At 49.4% G+C, this 20,640-nt stretch overlaps 1 protein-coding gene across 1 annotated transcript in view; it reads right to left on the reverse strand.

The window, feature by feature from the left end:
- The window catches only part of RAB31 (RAB31, member RAS oncogene family), a 126,978-nt gene that overhangs the window by 14,534 nt on the left and 91,804 nt on the right, over positions 1-20,640 (reverse strand). Inside the window, exons 5-6 of the mRNA XM_055127196.1 lie at positions 20,288-20,394; positions 2,401-2,510 (exon numbers count right to left, since the gene is read on the reverse strand). Of these exons, the coding sequence (XP_054983171.1) occupies positions 2,401-2,510; positions 20,288-20,394 (217 nt within the window). The remainder of the gene's footprint in view (positions 1-2,400; positions 2,511-20,287; positions 20,395-20,640) is intronic.

The raw sequence follows: 20,640 nt of genomic DNA on the forward strand, positions 1-20,640 counted from the left end.
GCACACTCTCTTCCCACGGTGTTATCACTCTGGCCCTCACTACTTTATTATTACAATGACTTGCATTCGCTATCATCCCGTTGATCTCCGATTTGCTCAAGCAGGCCCAGTAATGTCTCCTTTCATCCTTGCCCCGAGATTTTAGCAGCCTCTCTTTACTCGTCCTTCCCAATGGTGCCAGATTAGAGGCGCTTTCAGGGTCAGGAGAATGACTTGCATTAACCACAGAAAGTCGCCAAGCAACGGCAGACCTTCTGGCTGAATTTCAGGGCCTAGGATCTCGGCTGGGCCCTCCGGGAGGAGGACCCCCCCCACCTGCCAGTTAGGAGAGGGTTCTGGAAACAGAAGGAGGCCCCACAAAGGAAATTTCAGGGTCATCGGGAGCCACTCAGAGCCATCAATTAAACCACTCAGTGAAGGAAATTATGAACACAAACAAAACACTGGTGAGTGAGATCGGTCTAGGAAAGAGGATTCTGGCGTGAGTTCAAGCCAACTGTAAGATGCCAGGGGCAGTGAGAAGTTCCCTCTCAGCAGAGCCACTGAGCCCAGCATCCACTTCTGGGAAGGAGTGAACATTTGGGGAGATGGGGTGTCCGGCATCCAAGTACACTCCAGCACTCCAGAATTTAACAGGCTCTGTTTGGCAGGGCAGGGGAGGGGCATGCCTGACAGTGCTCAGAGTAACTTCCTGTAGTGCTCTGGGGACCATATGGTGCCAGGAATCAACCTTGGGGCTGATACTCAAGCTTTCTGAGCTACTCCCATCCCTTAGGTACCTAGAGTCGAACCTCTCAGGCCAGTAAGCCTGGAGAACACAGTTCTGTTGCGAGCAGGAATAAGAAAGCCGGGGCCAGGGACACAGCTTTGGCTCGGAGAGATGCTTCATGGTTCCCTGGGGCAGGAACAGCCCCTGCACACCGCCAGGTATGACCCCCAAACAAACACGGCAACAGAAAAAAATACAGAACAGCAGGAACAACAATCCTCCTGGAGAGGCGGGGGGAGGCAATGTGGACACAGTGAAGAAGGACAGGCGAGGCCCAGCCCTGAGCACCATTCTGTGGGGCTTTGCTTGGCACACGGCATGAGGGTTTCCCAGCCTTCAGAAGCCAAGAGACAGACAAAATATTCTCAGGGGTGAGTTCTCAGAGGTAAGGAACGAGCTCGGCCTGTGAGAAGGAAATCAGATGTGTCCTGGGAAGCACCAGCTCTGCTAACAGTGACCTCAGGTTGAAGGGAGATCAGATTAGAAGTTTCCCCTCTGGATTTCCCTTCTGGAGTTCTCCGGAGCCTAGATGTTGGAGACTAACTGCCAACCGTTCAGGGGTTCAACACCAGGCTGGCGAGTCCCAGTACCTCACCCAATACTTAGGCTTCCGGCAGCGTTGCCGATTCTGCTCTGAGGGGTCTTGGGATAACTCCCCAGGAGGCTGTGGGCAGGGAGCGAGCCCCTGAGGGGACCCAGAACTGGAGTTCCAGCAGGCCTCACCTTCCATTAATCAGTGAATCAGGAATGGGAAAACAACTCTACGAATCGCCTCTCCACCCAGGTCCCAGGCCAGGTCCTGTGAGAGGAAGACAACCCCCAAGCAAAGGAAACACTGAAACGCTCTCAGTTTCCTGCCTAAAGCCATTCAGCGGAATGGGAGGTTTTTGATTTCCCAGACCTTGCTCTACTTCATGTTTCTTCCCCTCAGTATACTGATATAACATACTACAGGACATCAATTTTTTTTTCTGATCCCAGGAGTCATACCTAGCAGTGCTCACCAAGCCCACTCCTGGCTCCTTGGTGCTCAGGGACTAAACCCAGGCTCCCCACATGCAAAGCATGCTCCAAACTCATGTGAGCTGCCTTCAACCCCCCACAAAACTTTTTAAAGTAAAATTTTATTTTACAATAAGGTACTTTATTTTGATTCACAAAAATGTAGACTCGATTGATTAAAACCAAACTTTGTGGAACTTTAGAACTGAGTCACTATCACTAAAAATTCATGGTTGCGAATTTTATAACAAGATGTCAGACAAATTCACAAAAAGAAGAGCTCTTTTTCAGAACTCTGATTATTTAAAAAAAGTTTTTGCTGTTTTTTTTTTTTCCGTTTGTTTGTTTTATTTTTTGGAGCCATATCCAGCGGTGCTCAGGGCTTGCTCCTGGCAGTGCTCAAGAAAAATGTTTGTTTTTTAATTTTTGGTTCCTATTCAGCAGGGCTTGACCATACCTGTGCTCCAGTGACTGTGTGGTGCCAGGGATTGAACCCAGGTCTCTCACATGCAAAGCAGGCCCTCAAGTGCCTGGATCTAAAGAGACCTCAGATCGCTTATGACTTTACCCTTGACTCTCAGGAGTCTAAAAATGCAAGCTAAGCTGCGGGTACAATTTCAGGTACTTACTGATTCCTTGAAAGAGCTCTTCGATATTAATGGCATTTTTTGCACTTGTTTCGACCACAACAGCACCTATGGATTCGGCATATTCCTTAGCATCCTTCAGGGGAACCTCCCTGGAAAAGAGGTCAAAGTCAGACAAGTGAGTGCTGGTTTGTAAAATACCCCGAACAGGCGAGACAGAAAGCTCATGTGACAGCATCCCTTTCCTCCCTCTAGAATGGCACTGCTCTCACGCAACAGTGACAGAAAAGCTGGTGTGGGTGAGCCTTTGAACACGGAGGATGGGTCTCCTGCTTCCACGGAGACAAGAAAGACCCAGTAAAATGTTGTGCTCCGTACCAGGGAAGGAAAAAAAATCTAGGATGATAGGAGAATCATGAAGATGGCAGTGTAGATTCCAACATTCAGAGTTAAGATTCATTTCAACACTATTCCCCATGAGGCCAACATGATTTGAAACAGTTTTCTTTTCTTATTGTTTCTGTCACTTTGTTGTTCTGCCTCACCCCCACCCCCACCCCGCCCCCGTGGAACCATATCGAGGATGGGTATCAGAACCCAGGTCAGCTGCACACAAGGCAAGTACCTTACCCACGGTCTTATCTGCTGCTCCAGCCCCAATATTGACAGTCTTTAAAAAACTTATTTTATTGTGGTATCACTCGCATGGTACTCACCAATTCATCCAAGATGCAGGAAACTGCAAAATTTCAGGTTTTGTCATAAGTGTGATCTCTGTCATATATCTATTGTGTATATAGGCCACAACTTATAATAACTGAGATCTGGAAACAACGCAAGTGCCCTACACAGGTGAGTAGACACTGGCATAGTATATTGTTTTTAAATGGACACATGCACATAATTTTGTAACACTTTTCATGACCATTTTTTCACAAATTGTGCAAACTATGTGGCATGATTTGAAGATTTGTAAATAAACATTTTCTAGTTGGGATGGATGTAGTATGATTTCCTGCAAAACTTTAATGACACAAATGTCACAAAAAAATGAATAACCTAGGCAGGAGAGATAGTACCAGGAATAAGGGGTTGCCCAGGCTGGCCCAGTTTGATCCTGAGCATTGCTTGGTGTGACCTTAAAATCCAAAAATTAAAAATTAAATAAATTAATAAAATGAGTAATTCAGAGAGGCAGGGGCCAGCGAGCTGGCTAAGGCTGCTGCCATGCTGTGCATTCGCTGGGAATCAGCCCCTGAGCACTGCCAGGTACGGCCCCTAACACGCACACACACACACACACACACAAGAAAACCAGAGCTGGTTGGGGGTGGGGGGTCGTGAGATTCCTTTCTTCTCCCTTCCCTCCCTGCAGCTATTTCAGAAATAGTTTAAACTGATTTCTTTTCTTCTTTTCTTTTTTTTGGGGGGTGGGGTGGGGGGCATATCTAGCAATGCTCAGGGGTTACTCCTGGCTCTGCACTCAGGAATCACTCCTGGCGGTGCTTGGGGGACCATATGGGATATTGGGGATCGAACCCGGGTTGACCAAGTGCAAGGCAACTGCTCTACTTGCTGGACTTGAACTTTACACTCCAACCTCACTTTAACTGGTTTCTAAGGTGACTGGGAAAATGGCACCGTGGCCCTGAAATGTTTACAGGGGAGTGGCTTGCGTGGCGCCTGGCCGCTGGGCAGCTGTGGCGGGTTCCACAGAGCACACAGCAGCCTCCTGGGCTGGGCCCTGGGAATATGCATTTCCACAACTTAATCCTCCCGCGCAAGACAGGCTGGGCTGGAGAAGCTACACTCCCAGGCCCACATCCCTCATCCTGGCGCCCAGGGCCCAGGCCCAGGCAGTCTGAAGCTCTGGCGGCACGTCTTCTTCCAGAAAGGGCTTTCCTGCACCCCCTTTGGCCTGTTGGCCTGTGCTGCTGTTGATTCTTAAATTTCTCCCCGCGGTCTTTATCGAACTGCAAACAGAAGGGTGGGGCCTGCAAGGGCGCCTGCCAATTTCAGCCCAGGGTGAAGTGCACCTGGAGACCAAGCAGTTTTTAGAGACCCACCCCCAAGAGGGAGTGCAGGGCACACACAGTCAGCCCCCCCCACCCCCCTCCCGTCGGCCCCACGAGCGAGCAGGATGAAGGCAAGGACTGTGGCTTGACCCCCTGGTACCAGGCCAGGTGCCGTCAGCCAGGACTGTCTCTCTGTCTCTCCAGCCACCGTGGCTGCACGTACACGGGCCAAAGTCTTCAAATAAGTGATGGATTCTGAGGACATGGGGGATCCGGCGAGGAGCTGCAGGCACTTCTTTCCAGCATGCCAGGCACAGGGGCATGGGGCTCACACGCCCTCACCCTGCATCCGCTGGACTTGACTCTCGCAGCCTGCAAGGCCTCTGAAGCCCGCTAATACGAACCGGATGAGAAGGCCCAAACGCTGGGCAGGGTAGACTGTGTCCACTGCTGCGTCCCCTGATTTGGCGGACAGACCTCTGGCCAGTCACCAAGCACTCCACTCGGCTGTCGCTACAGCCCCTGGGTTGCTACAGCCCCTACCAGCCCCTGCCGCTTTCTGGCGGAAACAGCCACGAGTTCAGAAGGTCACAAGTCCAGCCCCTGTGCTCGGCCTCGGGGGGAGAAGGGAGGAGGCTGACGATTCAGTGGATCACCACAAAGTCGTGAGTTTGCCATGATGACGCTTGAGCTGGAGCTGGGGTGGGGGCTGGCTCAGTGGCTGAAGTGCCTCCCTAGTGCGCGGTCCTGAGTTCGATTCCCAGTGCTGCCAGAGGTGCCACGCGAGATCCCGGTAGCTCTGAGAGCCTCAGCACCACAATCCTCTGAGTCATTCTGTAGCCTGGCTGTGGGTGACAGTCAGGGGCGTGGGCCAGGGCAAACACAGCCCCTGGAAAGGGGGGGTGCTGCAGCTGGGAGAGTGAGCACATATGGCCCCCGCCCCCCCCCACCCCATCCCCAACCCACCAGGGTCACCAACAGAGCAAAGATGGGGGAAGGAAAACGCAATGAAATGGACGACTTCCAGTTTAGCGCTTAGGGTTGGTAAACACACCGACTTCCTGCGGGGGAACATGGAGGCCCGAGCATAAGCCCCTGCCCCGGGGCTGACGCCTCCGTCCCTCCGTCCCACTGGCTCGTGCAGGGCAGAGCCTTCACAGCAAACCACCATCACACGTGAGGGCTTCCCTGGCTTTGAGTCGGTTCCCGGGCGCTGCTCAACCCAGGCCCCAAACGAGATGGGGGCACTTGTAGTCTGCAAGGTGGCTGACCTGGGGTGACCCACGGGGGAGGAGGCTGGGAGTCTCCGGGGCTGGGGCTCTAGTGTGTGGGGTCCGTGGTATGGCCAGGGAGAGGGGCAGAAGCAGGTGGGAGTGCAGGGTGCCCAGCAGAAGCCGGGAAGCTGCTGCAACTCCCGTCTGGAAGAGCCACAGGACGGTGAGACTTTGTCTTCCTCGGCGCCTCTTGCGACAATATCAAGTACTGACCCTGGGGCCTCCCACTGACCTGGGGGGCCTGCGCAGGCTCGGGAGCAGGAAGTTGTGATACTTGGCCTTTGTCATGATGACTAACGAGATTACGGTACCCATGACTTCACTCTTCAACAAATATTTATCAGCGCTGGACATGGCGCTAGGCAGTGCCACTGGTGGGCAGAGACTAAAGTCCCCAGAGAAACACACAGGAGGGCATTTTGATGGCAAAGACGATCGTTAGCTTTTCAAGGCGACACGTGGGAATGTCGGCCCCGGAGACCCCCGGAAGGCTATCTGCAAACCCACCGAGCTGCCTCCAGCCCAGCAGTGCAAGGCGCTTGCCTGAAGGTCTCACTGCCCATCTCCCCCTCCAGGCAGTGGGAACCGGCCTGGGGGAGCTGGGAAGGGGCGCCCCTCCCACCCCATCAGCGCAATGGGGGAAGCAGGAACATTGGAGGCCAGGGAGGGGCCCAGCCCCCTCACGCAGAGACCAGAGAAGGGCCAGCAGTCAGGCAAGCACCAGGTGCTGAGGTTGCGGCAGGAATGCCACGGCTGGAGCCCAGGCCACCCACAGGCTCACCCGCCCAGGCGTGGCTCATGGTCGCAGACCCTGAGCATCACACATGCCTTCTCTGCTCCATCTAGGCCCGGCTCTGCCCATGCTGAGCCGTGGGCACTGGGCACCACCAGCTGAATGGCCAATGGCTTCAGACAGGTAACTTGTCCAGGCCTCACAGCCGATCACCCATAAATCCACTTTGTCTCTTGTGAACTGCTACCTTATCCTCCCCTCCAGAATAGCCAGAAATCATGGGGGTACTGGAAATGGCTCTTGTCAAAACTGGCTGTGCTGGGAGCCGCTGACTCCTCAGTCCAGCCCCCAGGGACCAGCAGCTGCTGGGACAGGCTGCACGCAAAGCCGCGAATCTCTGTCTGCTGGTGTCTCCCAGTGGCCTCCGTAGCAGGGCAAGGCTTTCTTGTCATGGGCAGCTGTGCCAGGGCTGCCGCTCTGCCCCCTGCCTCACCACCAGGCCCTAGAGCTCTCAGCCCTGCCCCCACCTCCAGGGCACCTGGGGCCTTCCCTTCCCTTAACAGCCCCCCCGTCTTCCAACTCACCCACAGTAACTGACCCCGAGACAGACCATGGGGTTTCTGAAGATTGGGGCCTTCTGCCTGTTTGTGTTTGTTCTGCTTAGGGGGCACATGTGACAATGCTGGAGGAGGGGCCCCCCAAGCTCTGTGCTCAGAGCCATGCAGAGCCGGGACTTGAACCCGGGTCTCCTGCAGGCACAGCTTGTGCTCAGTCTGTTGAAGTCTCCTTGGACCTGGGTCGGAGGCTTTCATGAGCCTGCCGGCAGGTCAGCACATACACATGGACGAGAAACCGCCAAGATCACCGCAAGTTCTCCTGGGCAGGAAGAAGGTCTTAGCTACAGGCAGGACAGGGTAGCCTTGGGGACTGAGGAGTGTTGAGAAGGCCAATGGAACAGTCGGGGATGGGCGTGAAGAATTACAGAAGGCGCCGGTCCTGCTGGGAGCCTGCACAGATTGCAGGAGCCGGCTGTGTGTCCTATCACCGCTTGGGCTGGCAATGGTATTCAGTGCAGACTTGCTCTAACTTGCAACCTGGGTGCGCTCCCCAGCACCCCACAAGGTCCCCCAAGCCACACTAGGAGACATTCCTGAGTGCAGAGCCAGGAGTAAACCCTGAACATCACCACATGTGGTTCAAAAAACAAACAGAAAAAGGAAAAAATAAATAAAACAAAGGCTAAGGCACCTGCCTTGCATGTGGCTGTGATCCCCAGTACCACCACCGGAACATCGCCACCATGGCCCCTGAGCACAGAGCCAGGAGTAGCCCCTGACCACTGTTGGGTGTGACCCAAAATTAAAATTTTTTTTCATTTGCTTTCTTTAACTTTCAGTCTTTTGAATTGTATATTTAAATTCTTGTTTAATGTTAGATATATTTTCTCTCTTTTTTCAATACCCTTCTTATGCTTAAATATTATCCTTAGTCTATACTAGATCTCCTTATATATTTCATCTCATTTCTTGATTATCTATCCTTTGACTTTATGTCTAGTTCTGTGACAAAATGGTTTTGTTTTACTGTTGAATCACTGATATGTATTTCAGCATCTTTCAGCATTAATATTTTCAACACTAATTTCATTTATTTTCCTAGGTGAATTTTCTCCTCATTTTGTGATACTCTTGTTAAAGTATTATTTAGAGAAGTTGACTGGAATCTCAATGAATTTACAAACTCAATTTCTTTTCATTCAATTTAATTTAAAGCAAACTGGCATATTTACAGTACCAAGTTTTTCTATTCAAGGAAAAAGTATAAATTTTCATTTAAGTGATCTCTATGTTCTAACACAAAGCTACTAAGTTTTATCCCCATAGACCTTTGCTCATTTCTTATTAATTAATTACTAAGAATTTTAAAAAATCACACCTATGACAAAACATGTTTTATTAGATATTTCTTTTTCTTTTCCTTCTTATTTTGTTTCTGTTTTTTTGTGCTTTGTTTTTGAGTTTGGGCCACACCTGGAGGTGCTCAGGGCTTACTACTGACTCTGTGCAGGGATCACCCCTGGTGGTGCCCAGGAAAGCAGATGCAATGCTGGGGATTGAACGAGGGTTGGCTGTCTGCAAGACAAGTGCCTTACTACCGTACTATTTCTCTGGTTGTAAACTAGATGTTTTTCAGGCACTATGTTCTAGGATGGAACCTTTGTGTGTGTGTGTGTGTGTGTGTGAGAGAGAGAGAGAGAGAGAGAGAGAGAGAGAGAGAGAGAGAGAGAGAGAGAGAGAGAGAGAGAGAGAGAGAGAGTATGTGTGTGTGCCTGTGCACTCAGGTTTGATCCCAAGCATCTCATGGGCCCTGGAGCACCACAGGAAGGAGTGACTCTGGGGCATCAAAGCCCAGGGCTGGGAGGGGCCCCTCAGCACCCCCTCAGCAGCTTCCAGATCAAACATTACACAGATAAATGATTCCCCACCGGTGCCCTGGAGGCAATAACCAAGCATTCTCTACTCTGCTAGACTCCTGGGACGTGACTACTAAGATGACATCACAAATTGTCCCCTTCCTTCAGCCACAATCTCCTTCTCAAGGCCAAGCTAAGACCAACTAAGCTGGCCGTGAGCAAGGAGCAAGCCAGCAGGAGAAGGCTGTGCATGGCTGGCAGAATGTGTTTTTGTTTGGTTTTTCAAAACTACACCCCCCCCCCCACGGTTTAAGGTATTCTAGTCAAAAGCAAAGGAACTCATTCACAGCATTCCATCAAGACCAGGCAAGGAAGCCTGTGGGCTGCCTGCAAAAGCTGCTGCCGTGCACGCGGGTGAAGCAGGGTCTCTCTTCCCAGGGCGCCCAGGAGCCCCTGAGATGAACCAGCAGGGTTTGTCATGCTCAGATCACGACCTCTAAAGAACCGAGGTATCTGCATGACTCACGCAAGTTAGCAAGGACCAAGGCAGCAGAAATCTCTATTTAAAGTGCTGGTGATGGGGGGCCAGAGAGAGTACAGTGGGTAGGGCACTTGCCTCTGCCTGTGGCTGACCTGGGTTCAATCCCCAGAACCCCATATGGGCCTTTAAGGCCACCAGGAGTGCCTGAGCACAGAGCCAGGAGTAAGCCCTAAGCACAGTGCAGGGGTGCCCCCCCAAACCAAACCAAAACAAAAAGTTAGTTTTGGGGCCAGAAAGACAGCTCGTTCGACCGGAGCACAGGTTCTGCATGGAGGAGGCCAGGGTTTAATCCCTGCTACCACATGGTTCCCTGAGCACTGCCAGGAGCAACCTGGAGCACTGAGATGAAAACAGTCATTTTAGCACTCTCCAGTGTGCCCCTCCCCCCAAAACCAAACAGATGAATTAAACATAAGATGCTAGTTCCTACAGTTGGCTTACCTGTGAAGTGGAACTAAAAGGAAAACTTTTGTTTCCTTAAAGGAAAGAAGAATAATTACCACCTCCACAGTAAACATCTCATTGGACAAAAGCACCTCACAATGGTCTGAATGCCTGCAGGGACAGCACGTGGCCCCGCCTGGGACTCTCTGTCCCCATGGGGCCCAGTGGAGAGCCTGAGTGTGGGGCCACATTCCCGGTGTCAAGTTCAAACAAGTCCCGTCAGGTTCTTGTGGCAGACTCAAGTGGACCATGTGTCAAGGAAAATGCCAGAGTTGCTCGGGTGAGGGCTGAGCAGAAAGCCTGAGCTTTCCAGGTGGGTAGGCTTCCAGAGATTCCTTTTCCAGACAGAAATGGAGACGAAGCTCTGAGCTAGAGAAGCACGGAGGAGGGCCGTAGGCCACCAGCCCTCAGAGCAGAACGACTGTCCTTCCTTCCTGGGCTGTGGAAATGCCTCTTTCTTGGGCATGCTGTTTGCACTTCTCCCAAGATGCTCAGAATATCAGCTGCAGGGCTGGAGTGACAGCACAGCCAGGGAGGGGAGGGCGTTTGCCCCTAAGCACCTCCAGGAGTGATTCGGAGCACAGAGTCAGGAGTAACCCCTGAACACTGCTGGTTGTGGCCCCAAAACCAAGAAAAAAATCAGCTGCAGAGCTGAAGAGATGCTCAAAGAGCTTAGTACACACTTTGCATGCAGGAAGCCTAGAGAGATCCCAGCAGCACAGGGTTCCCAAACCCATCCCACCCCAAGCAACTATCAGCAAGTCTCAGCATGTAGCACATACTATGACACGTGCCCTGCATGTGTGAAGCTGTTTGACCCCAGGCACTGGGAGAAAAAAGAAAAGCCATGAGGGGCTGGAGAGATAGAACAGTGGGAAGGGCACTTGCCTTGCAAGCAGCTGACCTGGGTTCAACCCAAGCATCATGGATGGTTCCCCCAGCCTCCCAGGAATGACCCCTGAGCGCAGAGCTGGGAGTAAGCTCTGAGCACCACTGGGTGCGGTCCAAAAAACAAACATATTCTCCTAAAGATCAGAATGAGTCATGTGGGTTTGTATTAGTCAGATGAACTTTACTGATTAGTCAGATGAACTATTACTGATCATAATAGAGATATAGATGGAAAGAGTAATAATTACATATATACCAAACTACTGTGGATATTTCCCAACTCTGTTCACTGACAGGGACTCGAACCAACCAACAAAACCCAGAAACAGTGAGCGCACCCAATCCAGCTCTTTCTGGACACTAAATACCATTCTTCCATAGAAGAACCAGGACTCTTTAGAGGAGTGGCTGCACCAGAGGCCCAAACCTAAAATACACACACACACACACACACACACACACACACACACTCGCGCGCGCGCGCGCGACGGACCTGCTGCAGGATGCAGTGTCGGAAAATAAGACAGCGCTCAAACCCCACAGGGTGGCGTGGGGACAGGGCTCAGTCTAGCCAGCTTGCTCCGCGAATACCAGAAGCTGGTTGGTCCCCAGGACCCAGAGCAAAACAAATTGGTAGGATCATGTTAAAGGAATGCAGGAGGCAACATAAAAAGAAAATTTAAAAAAGAAAGAAAGGTGCTGACACAAACCAGCACCATCTGAACAAGAAATTCAGTACCCTGGTATTGTATTATAACCCCAAGTGTAAACGACATACCCACACGCCCGTACTTATAAAACTCAGTAATTTAATAGTTAAACTTAGGTGGGGAAGAGACATGTGTAACTGGCAGAAGAATTCAACCTAATTCTTCTTTCTCAGGTAGGTGAACGATAGCCCCCACCTGAGGACTGTTCAGGAGTCCAGGGATGAGAGAGGTGGAGGAGAGAGTCCCTGTACAGTGAAAGGCCTCAGAGATCCCTCAGGCAGGGGGTCAAGGTCAAAATCATCAGGGGAAACTCTTGCTGAGAGCTCAGAGCCTTGAAGTGGTACCTCATGCTGTGTTTAATTAATAATAAAGTAGCGAAAGCTGGACTTGCAGTCTTCTGTCTAGCCATGAGGGATACATTAACCCCGAAAGGAAAGATTCTCCAAAATGCCTGAATAGCACCTGTCAGCACTGTCAGGATGCTCAGAGAAAAAGGAGGCAGGGAATCTGGCAGCCCCAAGGAGCCAGGCTGACCTGAGGGCTATGAACGGAGCCTTAGAATCAAAGGAAGTTAGGGGGAAAGGATGAAACAGAAGTAAAAGGATGGACTTGAGGTAGCAATCAAGTATCAATATTGGTTCCTTGGTTGTGATAAATGTAGCACAGCCTGGGAAAATGTTAGCAAGTTTGTACAGTACTCTACCAGGATTGATGAGCAGGGGCTGGAGCAATAGCACAGCGGGTAGGGCATTTGCCTTGCACGCTGCCGACCCGTGTTCGATTCCCAGCATCCCATACAGTCCCCTGAGCAGTACCAGGGGTAATTCCTGAGTGCAGAGCCAGGAGTAACCCCTGTGCATCGCCGGGTGTGACCCAAAAAGCAAAAAAAAAAAAAAAAAAAAAAAAGGATTGATGAGCAGGCCAGCAGCCAGAGGGAGAGGCAATGGACCACCAGAGCTGACCACCAGAGACACCCACATATTGAAATGGAAACGGACATGATTAGCACATGTTAAGAACGAACGCATGTTAAGTGATTTGAAGGCAAATATGCAAACCAAAATATTAAGTTGCCGTTGTGAGATCAACAAAGGTTTTGTTGTTTTTGTTTGTTGTTGTGCTCAGGGCTTACTCCTGGCTCTGTGCTCAGGGCTCACTCGTGGTTGGGCTTGGGGACTGTATCCTGCATTTTGTGCAGGAAATGGACTGGGTCGGTAGCTGGTAACGTGCAGTGCAAACCCCTCACCTCCATACTCCCATTGCTCTAGTTCCAGGAAGTGGTTTTAAAAAAAGCAGGATGTTTTTATGATCTTGGAAGTGTAGAAATATTTCTAAACATACTTCATTCAAAAAAATGAGTGAAGAGAAAAAAATTCATAAATCTATTAAGGAACTAAGTATATTTATCTGATGATAATATATACTATCTATGTTCATATATAAAATATATTATCATACATTCATATATATGAATGAAAACAAATAAATTTGAAGAAGATACTTCAACACATACAAGGAATAGCTTCAAATATATGTACGATTGTTTTGGGGCTCGGGGGCCATACCCGCTGGTGCTCAGGAGCTGCTCCTAGTTCTGGGCTCAGGTTCACTCTTGGCAGTGCTCCAGAGACCATGTGGTGCTGGGGATCTAACCTGGGCCCCGGGTGCAAATGCGGCTATTTCACCTGTCCCATGATGTCCAACTTGAGTTTCAAAAAGCGGTAGAAGGGACACTGTGACTGCAAAAGCCAAGCTTCTCAGGCAGTTTCCTGGCTGGCCTGGGAAACTCTTACTCGCTCGAGGATTTAGAATCATGGTCAAAGCCTCCTTGGAGGCTGGCAGTTAGCTTTCCTCTCTCTGCCCGGTGCCACCTCCGGAAGGGAAGGGTCCTGAGCCAGGGCAGGCTCCTGAACTGGCAGAGCCGTCGCTCAGGAAAGAGCAGGAGGAGAGGCAGAGGCAGAAGCGGCACAGGTGAGACCCAAAACCCTCTGCGCCCTCTGAAGGCCATTCATGAACCGTATTCGCCACCACCCTCCAGGGCAAACAATCAGGCAGATGATCTTGGTGACTGCTCACCCGTAATAAGTGCCGCGCTCACACGCCCCCTTCCCAGCCTTCGTCCATTATCTCTGCCTTCCTGCAACTTCCTCCCAACTGACTCACTCCGAGCAGCCGGCCAGGCTTGTGACATTTCACCCAGGACTCTTTCCAAAGCCCTCCGTGACTGAACTTTCTGCTCCCGAATTCCAGTCTTTTCCGGACTGCAGTGTAACATTTGGAACTTTATTAAATATAGCCTCGCATTGCTCATAGATCTCTTCCTCCCCTGCGTACTATTCTTGGCTCCCCAAATAGAAGTAAATAGCTCTAAGGAAAATACTTTCTCCTCTTCTCCCTTCCTTCCCACAGCACTTTCTCTGCACACAAAAGAATTATCTAAAAACTTATTTGTTGATCAAGGATGAAAACCAGAATCGTTGTGGACACTTTTCTCCCCCGAGCTCCCCATATGCTCACAGCCTCTTTTCTTGGAGAAAAAGAAGTTTTCCAATCATGGACAATACATGCCCCCGCCATTCTCTGCGCAGAGATAGCAGAAGGGTTGGAAAAATAACCCGAGGCTGTGAACCCCTTCTTCAGAAGAGACAAGGGGGCACCCGAAGTCCCTGCAACAGCTGAGCTTCTGGATGTGGGGGCGGGATGGGCTGCTTTTCTAGGGGATGGGAGGAACCACAAGCAGAGGTGGCCAGTGACCGAACTGTCCTAGGTCACTTACCACCACCCCTAAGCAGACACTCCTCTAGTCCCCATCATGGCTTATTTAAGGTGGGGAAGGGGCGACCACGTGACACCATCTGCAAGATAAAATAAACTAGGCCGAGGAACCTTCTCACATTAGCCCTTTCCAGCACTGCTCCCTTACCCTTCCTGATGCTTCACAGCCGAAACAACACCAGCGTACCAGCACAGGCCCCAACATTAAGGCGAGAGGAGAATGCCCCATCCTACCCAACTCCTGTCCATTGGTGGGGCCACACCCAGCGGTGTGCAGGGGATATTCTCTGCCTGGTGATTAGATATTGGAAATAAAAACCCAGACCACCTGCATGCAAAGTATGCACTCAGCCTCACACCAGCCCCAGACCCCTTCAGGCAGAATTAATCCCTTCACTTTTTCGAGCCAGTTTTTATCAGCCAGCGCCTGTCACAAGTTATTTCTTAGGAGGAATTATTTACACTCTATCCCAACCACCTCTCAGATCCTAGTTCTGTTTCCATTGCCTTCTGTTCCTGATTTTGGTGTTGGAGTACAACTGGCAGCACCGGGGGGTTTCCCCCGGGAGCCCTGGGAGACTATGGGGTGCCTGGGACAGAACACAGGCCTGCAGCATGCAAAGCACGTGCTCCAACTCTTTGGGCTTTCTCCCTGGATCCTCTTCCCCTGAGTTAGAACTCGACTCTGCATATAAATCCCTCGACTGGGAACTCTTCCTTTCATTCTTCATTGTTTGGACATTCATTCCCCTCGAAAGGATTCGAATCTGACCTTCTTGTTAAGCCCAGGGGTCTCTCAGGACCTGACTCTTGGCATTCAAGAAGTCTCTGGCATTGTCAGAGTGTGAGAATGGGTCACAGAGGGGAGGCACGTGGAGAAGGGTCAGAGGCTCCAGCTTCCACTGGTCATCAGAGCAGACGGTTCCTCAAGCACCTGCAGCTCCTCTTAAGAAAATACCACAGTCAGGGGACCCTGATCCGTCTCCCCGGGCAGAGGCAACCCCACAGAGCACGATGGCAGGAACCCTTCTTCCTGACGGGGCTGAGTGTGACTTGTCTTTTCTCTTGATGATTTTCAATGTGAGATACAAAAGTGACAGGTTAGGGGCCAGCGAGACGGCACAGCAGGGAAGGTGCTCGTCTTGCAAGAGGCTAACTCTGGTTCCATCCCTGGAACAACAAACAGTCCCCTGAACACTTCCAGGGGTGACTCCTGAGCACAGAGCCAGGAGTAAGTCCCAAGCACCATTGGGTGAAATCCCAAAACCTAAGCCCTTAAAAAAGATGCAACCAAACACCAAGAACATAAGAAACTGGCCAGAGAATGGAGAATGGAACTGCTTGTGAAGAGAGACAGGACGAGGGGTCCGTGGTGATAATTCTGCATCCTGAAAGACAATGAGCAGTGCCTTGCTTTACTCGGGAGGTCTGAGGGGAGTGAGGGGCTGCTGTGATCTGTGGACAGAGACCTGCACTGACGTCTGGGGATACTTCATTCTCCCCCATAAACTCCTGTCTCCTAAGGCAATGCTTTGCCAGGATGTCCTGGACCATCTTTTCTTTCCTTCTTATAGTGTTGGGGATCAAACCCAAGACTTCACACAAGCAAGGCATGGACTTTAGGGAACTATAGGGGGTGCTGGAGATGGAACCCAAATTGGACTTGTGCAAGGCAAGACAATACCCACTGTACTCTCCAGCCCCTTGAAAGTCTTTAATATAGTTATTCTGTCCTTCTTTTGCATGTTGGAACTACTAAGACTAGTTAAACCCACTATTTGATCAAGAGTGATTACAAAAATTTAGTCAATCATATATTATATGTGTGCCTATAATATATATGTATATATATATTACTGTTCTAACACCAACTTATTTTTTAAACTTTTTTATTGAATCACTGTGAAACAGACCCTTACAAAACTGTTCAGTGTTGGATGTCAGTCATATACAGTATTCCAACACCCATCCCTCCACCAGTGTACATTTCCTAGTACGGGTGTCCCCAGGTTCTCTGCCATCACCCTTGATTTTGGGCCACACCCAGCCGTGCTCGGGGTTTACTCCTGGTGCTGTGCTCAGGGATCCCTCCTGGTGGGGCTCAGGGATGGCACCTGGTGCTGAGGAGTGACCCGGATCTGCCAGCTCTTCTTCACTGCACTTTCTCTCCGGCCCTCTCCACCGGAATTCTTACTGAAAGAATTATAGACTTGGCTGCAGTCATAAGAAACAATACTAATGCAGCCCGTGTACATTTCCACCAGGTTTCCCCAAAGGAAACATTGTGTAAGACTGATGTCCATGCACTCTCTGACTCAGAGCTCCACACCGCCCCCCCCCCCCCCACCGCCAGTGCTCCTACCCGTGCAAGTTCTATTCTGCAAGATCTGATCGCTGTGTTCATCTGCACATCTCCCACCACAGAGAAGATACTGTGTAGCTGCAATACTCTAAACCTCTGTGTTTGGACACCTCAGCAGGGCTCAGGGGCTACTCTGGCTCTGGGGGGTGTTCCCAAAAGTTCTCAGGGGACATGCAAAACATGTGCTCATCCTGCTGAACTGTCTTTCCAGCCCTTTAATATCCATGCCCACTTTCCTCCCACTTGCCTCTCCCACCCCACCCTCTCACCATAATTCCTGGCAACAAGTAATCTGTCCTGTATTTCTAATTTGTTTTCATTTTTAAAACAACCTGCGGATGGGAGATATAGGACAGGGGGCGAGCATATGCAAGGCATGCTCCTGACCCAATCCCTAGCACCGTGGTATCTTGGGCATCGCTGGGCATGACTCTAGTGGTCCAAACAATGACCTGCCAAGTGGACATTTTAAAAAAAAATACCACACATGTACATGATGGAATATCATGCAACTGCAAGGAATGATGAAATCATTTAATTTGCTACAACATGGTTAGAACTGGAAGATATAATGTTGAGTGAAATTAGGCAGAAGGAGAAGGACAAACACAGGATAATCTCACTTATCTGTATTATATAGGATGTGGATGAAGAAAAAGAAAAGAGGGATGCTTAAATTATCCTCAAACTCAGTGTTTAGAGGGGAGAAGCACAGAGAAGGAAAAAGTCATGAGAACTGGAAATAATGAATGAACAGGTATGAGGACTTTAGTGATAGGAGTGAGGGTATAGCCATATCCTGAAACACAGACTCAACAAAACTGAAAACATGAGATCTAAGCTGCAATCACTGAACTATGTAATGTGCCTGTCAAGGTGACAGGCAGGGGTGGGTGGTGGTGGAGTGAGGAGAAATCTGGGAACACTGGTGGAGGGAAAGTGACACCGGTGAAGGGATTGGTGTTGAATTACTGTATGCCTAAGACTCAACTAACTATTGATAACTTTGTGAATCACTGTTCTTTAATACAAAAATGAGAGAGAGAGAGAGAGAGAGAGAGAGAGAGAGAGAGAGAGAGAGAGAGAGAGGAATACCACAAAAATGGAATGATACATCATGGGGCCTTTGGGATTGGTTTTCACCACTTAGCATGATTCCCCTGGTGAAGGGGGGGCAGTATTGGGGGGGGATTAAGCTGCATGTGGTTGTAGTTTGTTATTGGCATTGCTAAGTAGTATTCCACAGTGTAGATGTACCAGACTATATTTAGTCACTCACCTTTATTAGGACATCTAGACTGATTCCAGTTTTGTTCTATTACAAATAAAGCATCTATAGATATTCATGTGCAGGTTTGGTGTGATTGTAAGTTTTCAGTTCTCTGGATGAACACCTAAGGTGTGGTTGCAGAACCATATAAATTGCATATTTAGGGTCTTTGTTTTGGGCTTATTTTTCCCTAGCCAGAAGTGCTTGGAGTCCTGGGGCCACTCTTGGGCTACTCCTGGTGGTGCTCAGGGGACATATGGATTTCTGAGGATCGAACCTGGGATGTACAAGGCAAGTGCCCTCCCCACTGTACTAGAGCAAAAAGCCCCCAACTGTACTTTCTTGCCTTTACAAGACCTCCCACTCTCCCTCCTCAAGGTCTGGAGGAAGAAAATCATCCTGTGCCACCCACATCCCTTCCTTAGACATTTCATGCCTTGTTGGGATGCTGGGAAAACCTTCCATACCAATTTAGACAAGAAGTACAGAGTGCCAGACCACGATGAAAGATGGAATCCGTCAAATGCCGGCGCTGAAGGCAGTGCGCCAGCCACGGAACAGGATTCCCCATCCATTCCCCTTCTCCCTGGAATTAAGTTCAGACTGGCTTCAGTTCCCAGGACCAAGCCAATACCACTGAAGTTTACAGTGTTTTCTGCTTAAATTTTAGTTTCTCAACTTGCCCACGATACATAAGATTTAGTTTAGCTTAAACTTAACTTAACCACATTCCCACAGTGTTAGACCTTGGTACCTTCTCTCAGCAAAAGATCTTTCTACACCCTCGTCCCAACTCCCTCCAATGACAAAAGTTAAAGTGGCTCTACTGGGAATTCCTGTAACCCACCTGTTTTTTGGATTACAGGGAAGAAGGCAGTTATATGAACTAAGTCCAGGAGTTTAAAGATTTGGCCAGCCCCCAGAAAAACAAACGATTAAGTGGTGTTTATGGCTGTTATTATACACCAATCCAACAACCCAATGCAATGTGATATTAAGCTGTGAAATCTCAAAGAAACAAAGCAATTTGCCAAAGGTCATGTTAAAAAGCTTTTGCAAGATCTATTTTCATTGTTTATTTCACTTTGGCTTAATCATATTTGGATTAGCAGAACTTGAAGCACTGTATTGTTGTCTTTATGAAAACCAATCCTGGGATTCCTGAGAATTATATTAACCAGGGGAATGGAGACAACATGACTCTACTATTTTCTTTTTTATAATATTTAATTTAGTAAAAATATCTGGCTCATCAGGCAAGATGGGACTGTCATTAAATCTCCAGATCATGTGGAAAAAATCCTTACAAACCTCTCTCTAAAGGTAAAGAAAATTCAACCATCCAGAGTCTCTGGGAAGCCGAATGTGCAGATCTGATTTCTCACTGGAACACAATCATGGAGGGCTGAAGTGGCAGTATAGGAGCTAAGGTACTTGCTCTGTTCGTGATCGCCTCGACCAGGAGCCTCACTCAACCCCAGCACCACAGTCCCTCCTAAGCACAGAGCCAGGAGAAGCCCCTGCACACTGCCAGCTGTGGCCCCAAACAAAATTACAGGACACAGTAGGGAGATTAAATAGACTTGACCACATCCTCAAGCTACAAGTTTGGAATTAAAATAACAAGGCCATGAAAAAAAGCTAAGAATTCTAACCTTCCCTGCCATATGGAGGTAATGCTAAGATGGTGATAACAGTTATAAAGGCAAAACTAACTGAGATGGTAACAGTGAAACTATAAAAGCATCTCTCCCAAAGCACCTGAACCAGGTACATAAACTGCCCTGGTGGGAGATTTATTTTATTTTTATCAGAAGACTGCCCGTCATTTTTGTATTACTCTAATATTTTCTTTTTATTTATTTATTCTGTTCTTTGGACCACATCCAATGATGCTTCGGGGTTACTCCTGGCTCTGTACTCAGGAATCACTCCTGATGGGTTCGGGGGGCCATACGATGCTCAAACCTGGGTCGGCTGTGTGCAAGGCAAGCAGCTTACCTGCTGTAGTACTGCTCTGGCCCCTTCTTTTATTTTTTGAAATAGGAACCAGAGCCAGCAGGGCGGCGGAGGGTGGGGGGGGCAGGGTGGGGACAGGCCCCTTCTTTTATTTTTTGAAATAGGAAACAGAGCCAGCAGGGCGGCGGAGGTGGGGGGGGCAGGGTGGGGACAGGCCTCTTCTAACAGCTCTCAGGCTATGCCCAGCAGTGTTCGGGGCCCCATGTGTTTGGAGGATCGAGCTCTTCACCATGGACCTGCTACACATGTGTTCTTCTACCCTTTGAACTATCTCCATGACCTGTTCCTGGAACTCTACTTGGGCTGAACCACTGATTAAACCATTATGCAGACAGTAAACAATACAGGCATGAGAGTTTACATGACACATTAAAGGATAAAGGCTCTTAACAACACACACAAACATGCATACACACAAGCATGCATACATACAAACGTGCATACACACAAACATGCATACACATGTTTCAAATGCGTCTTACCGAATGTCTGAGAGATCGCATTTGTTCCCAGCAATGGCCATTACAATATTTTCTGGGCCATGTTCTTTCAGTTCTTTCACCCATTTCTTCAAGGTATGAAATGAATCCTAAACAAAAAGTATAACAGAATCATTAGAAAAGGCTTCAGCATAGGGGCTGGAGTAATAGCACAGCGGGTAGGGCATTTGCCTTGCACGCGGCCGACCTGGGTTCGATTCCCAGCATCCCATATGGTCCCCTGAGCACCGCCAAGGGTGATTCCTGAGTGCAGAGCCAGGAGTAACCCCTGTGCATTGCCAGGTGTGACCCAAAAAGCAAAAAAAAAAAAAAAAAAGAAAAAGAAAAAAGAAAAG

Source organism: Sorex araneus, chromosome 2 (genome assembly GCF_027595985.1).
Source record: "Sorex araneus isolate mSorAra2 chromosome 2, mSorAra2.pri, whole genome shotgun sequence".
In the NCBI taxonomy this organism is placed as follows: Eukaryota; Metazoa; Chordata; class Mammalia; order Eulipotyphla; family Soricidae; genus Sorex; species Sorex araneus.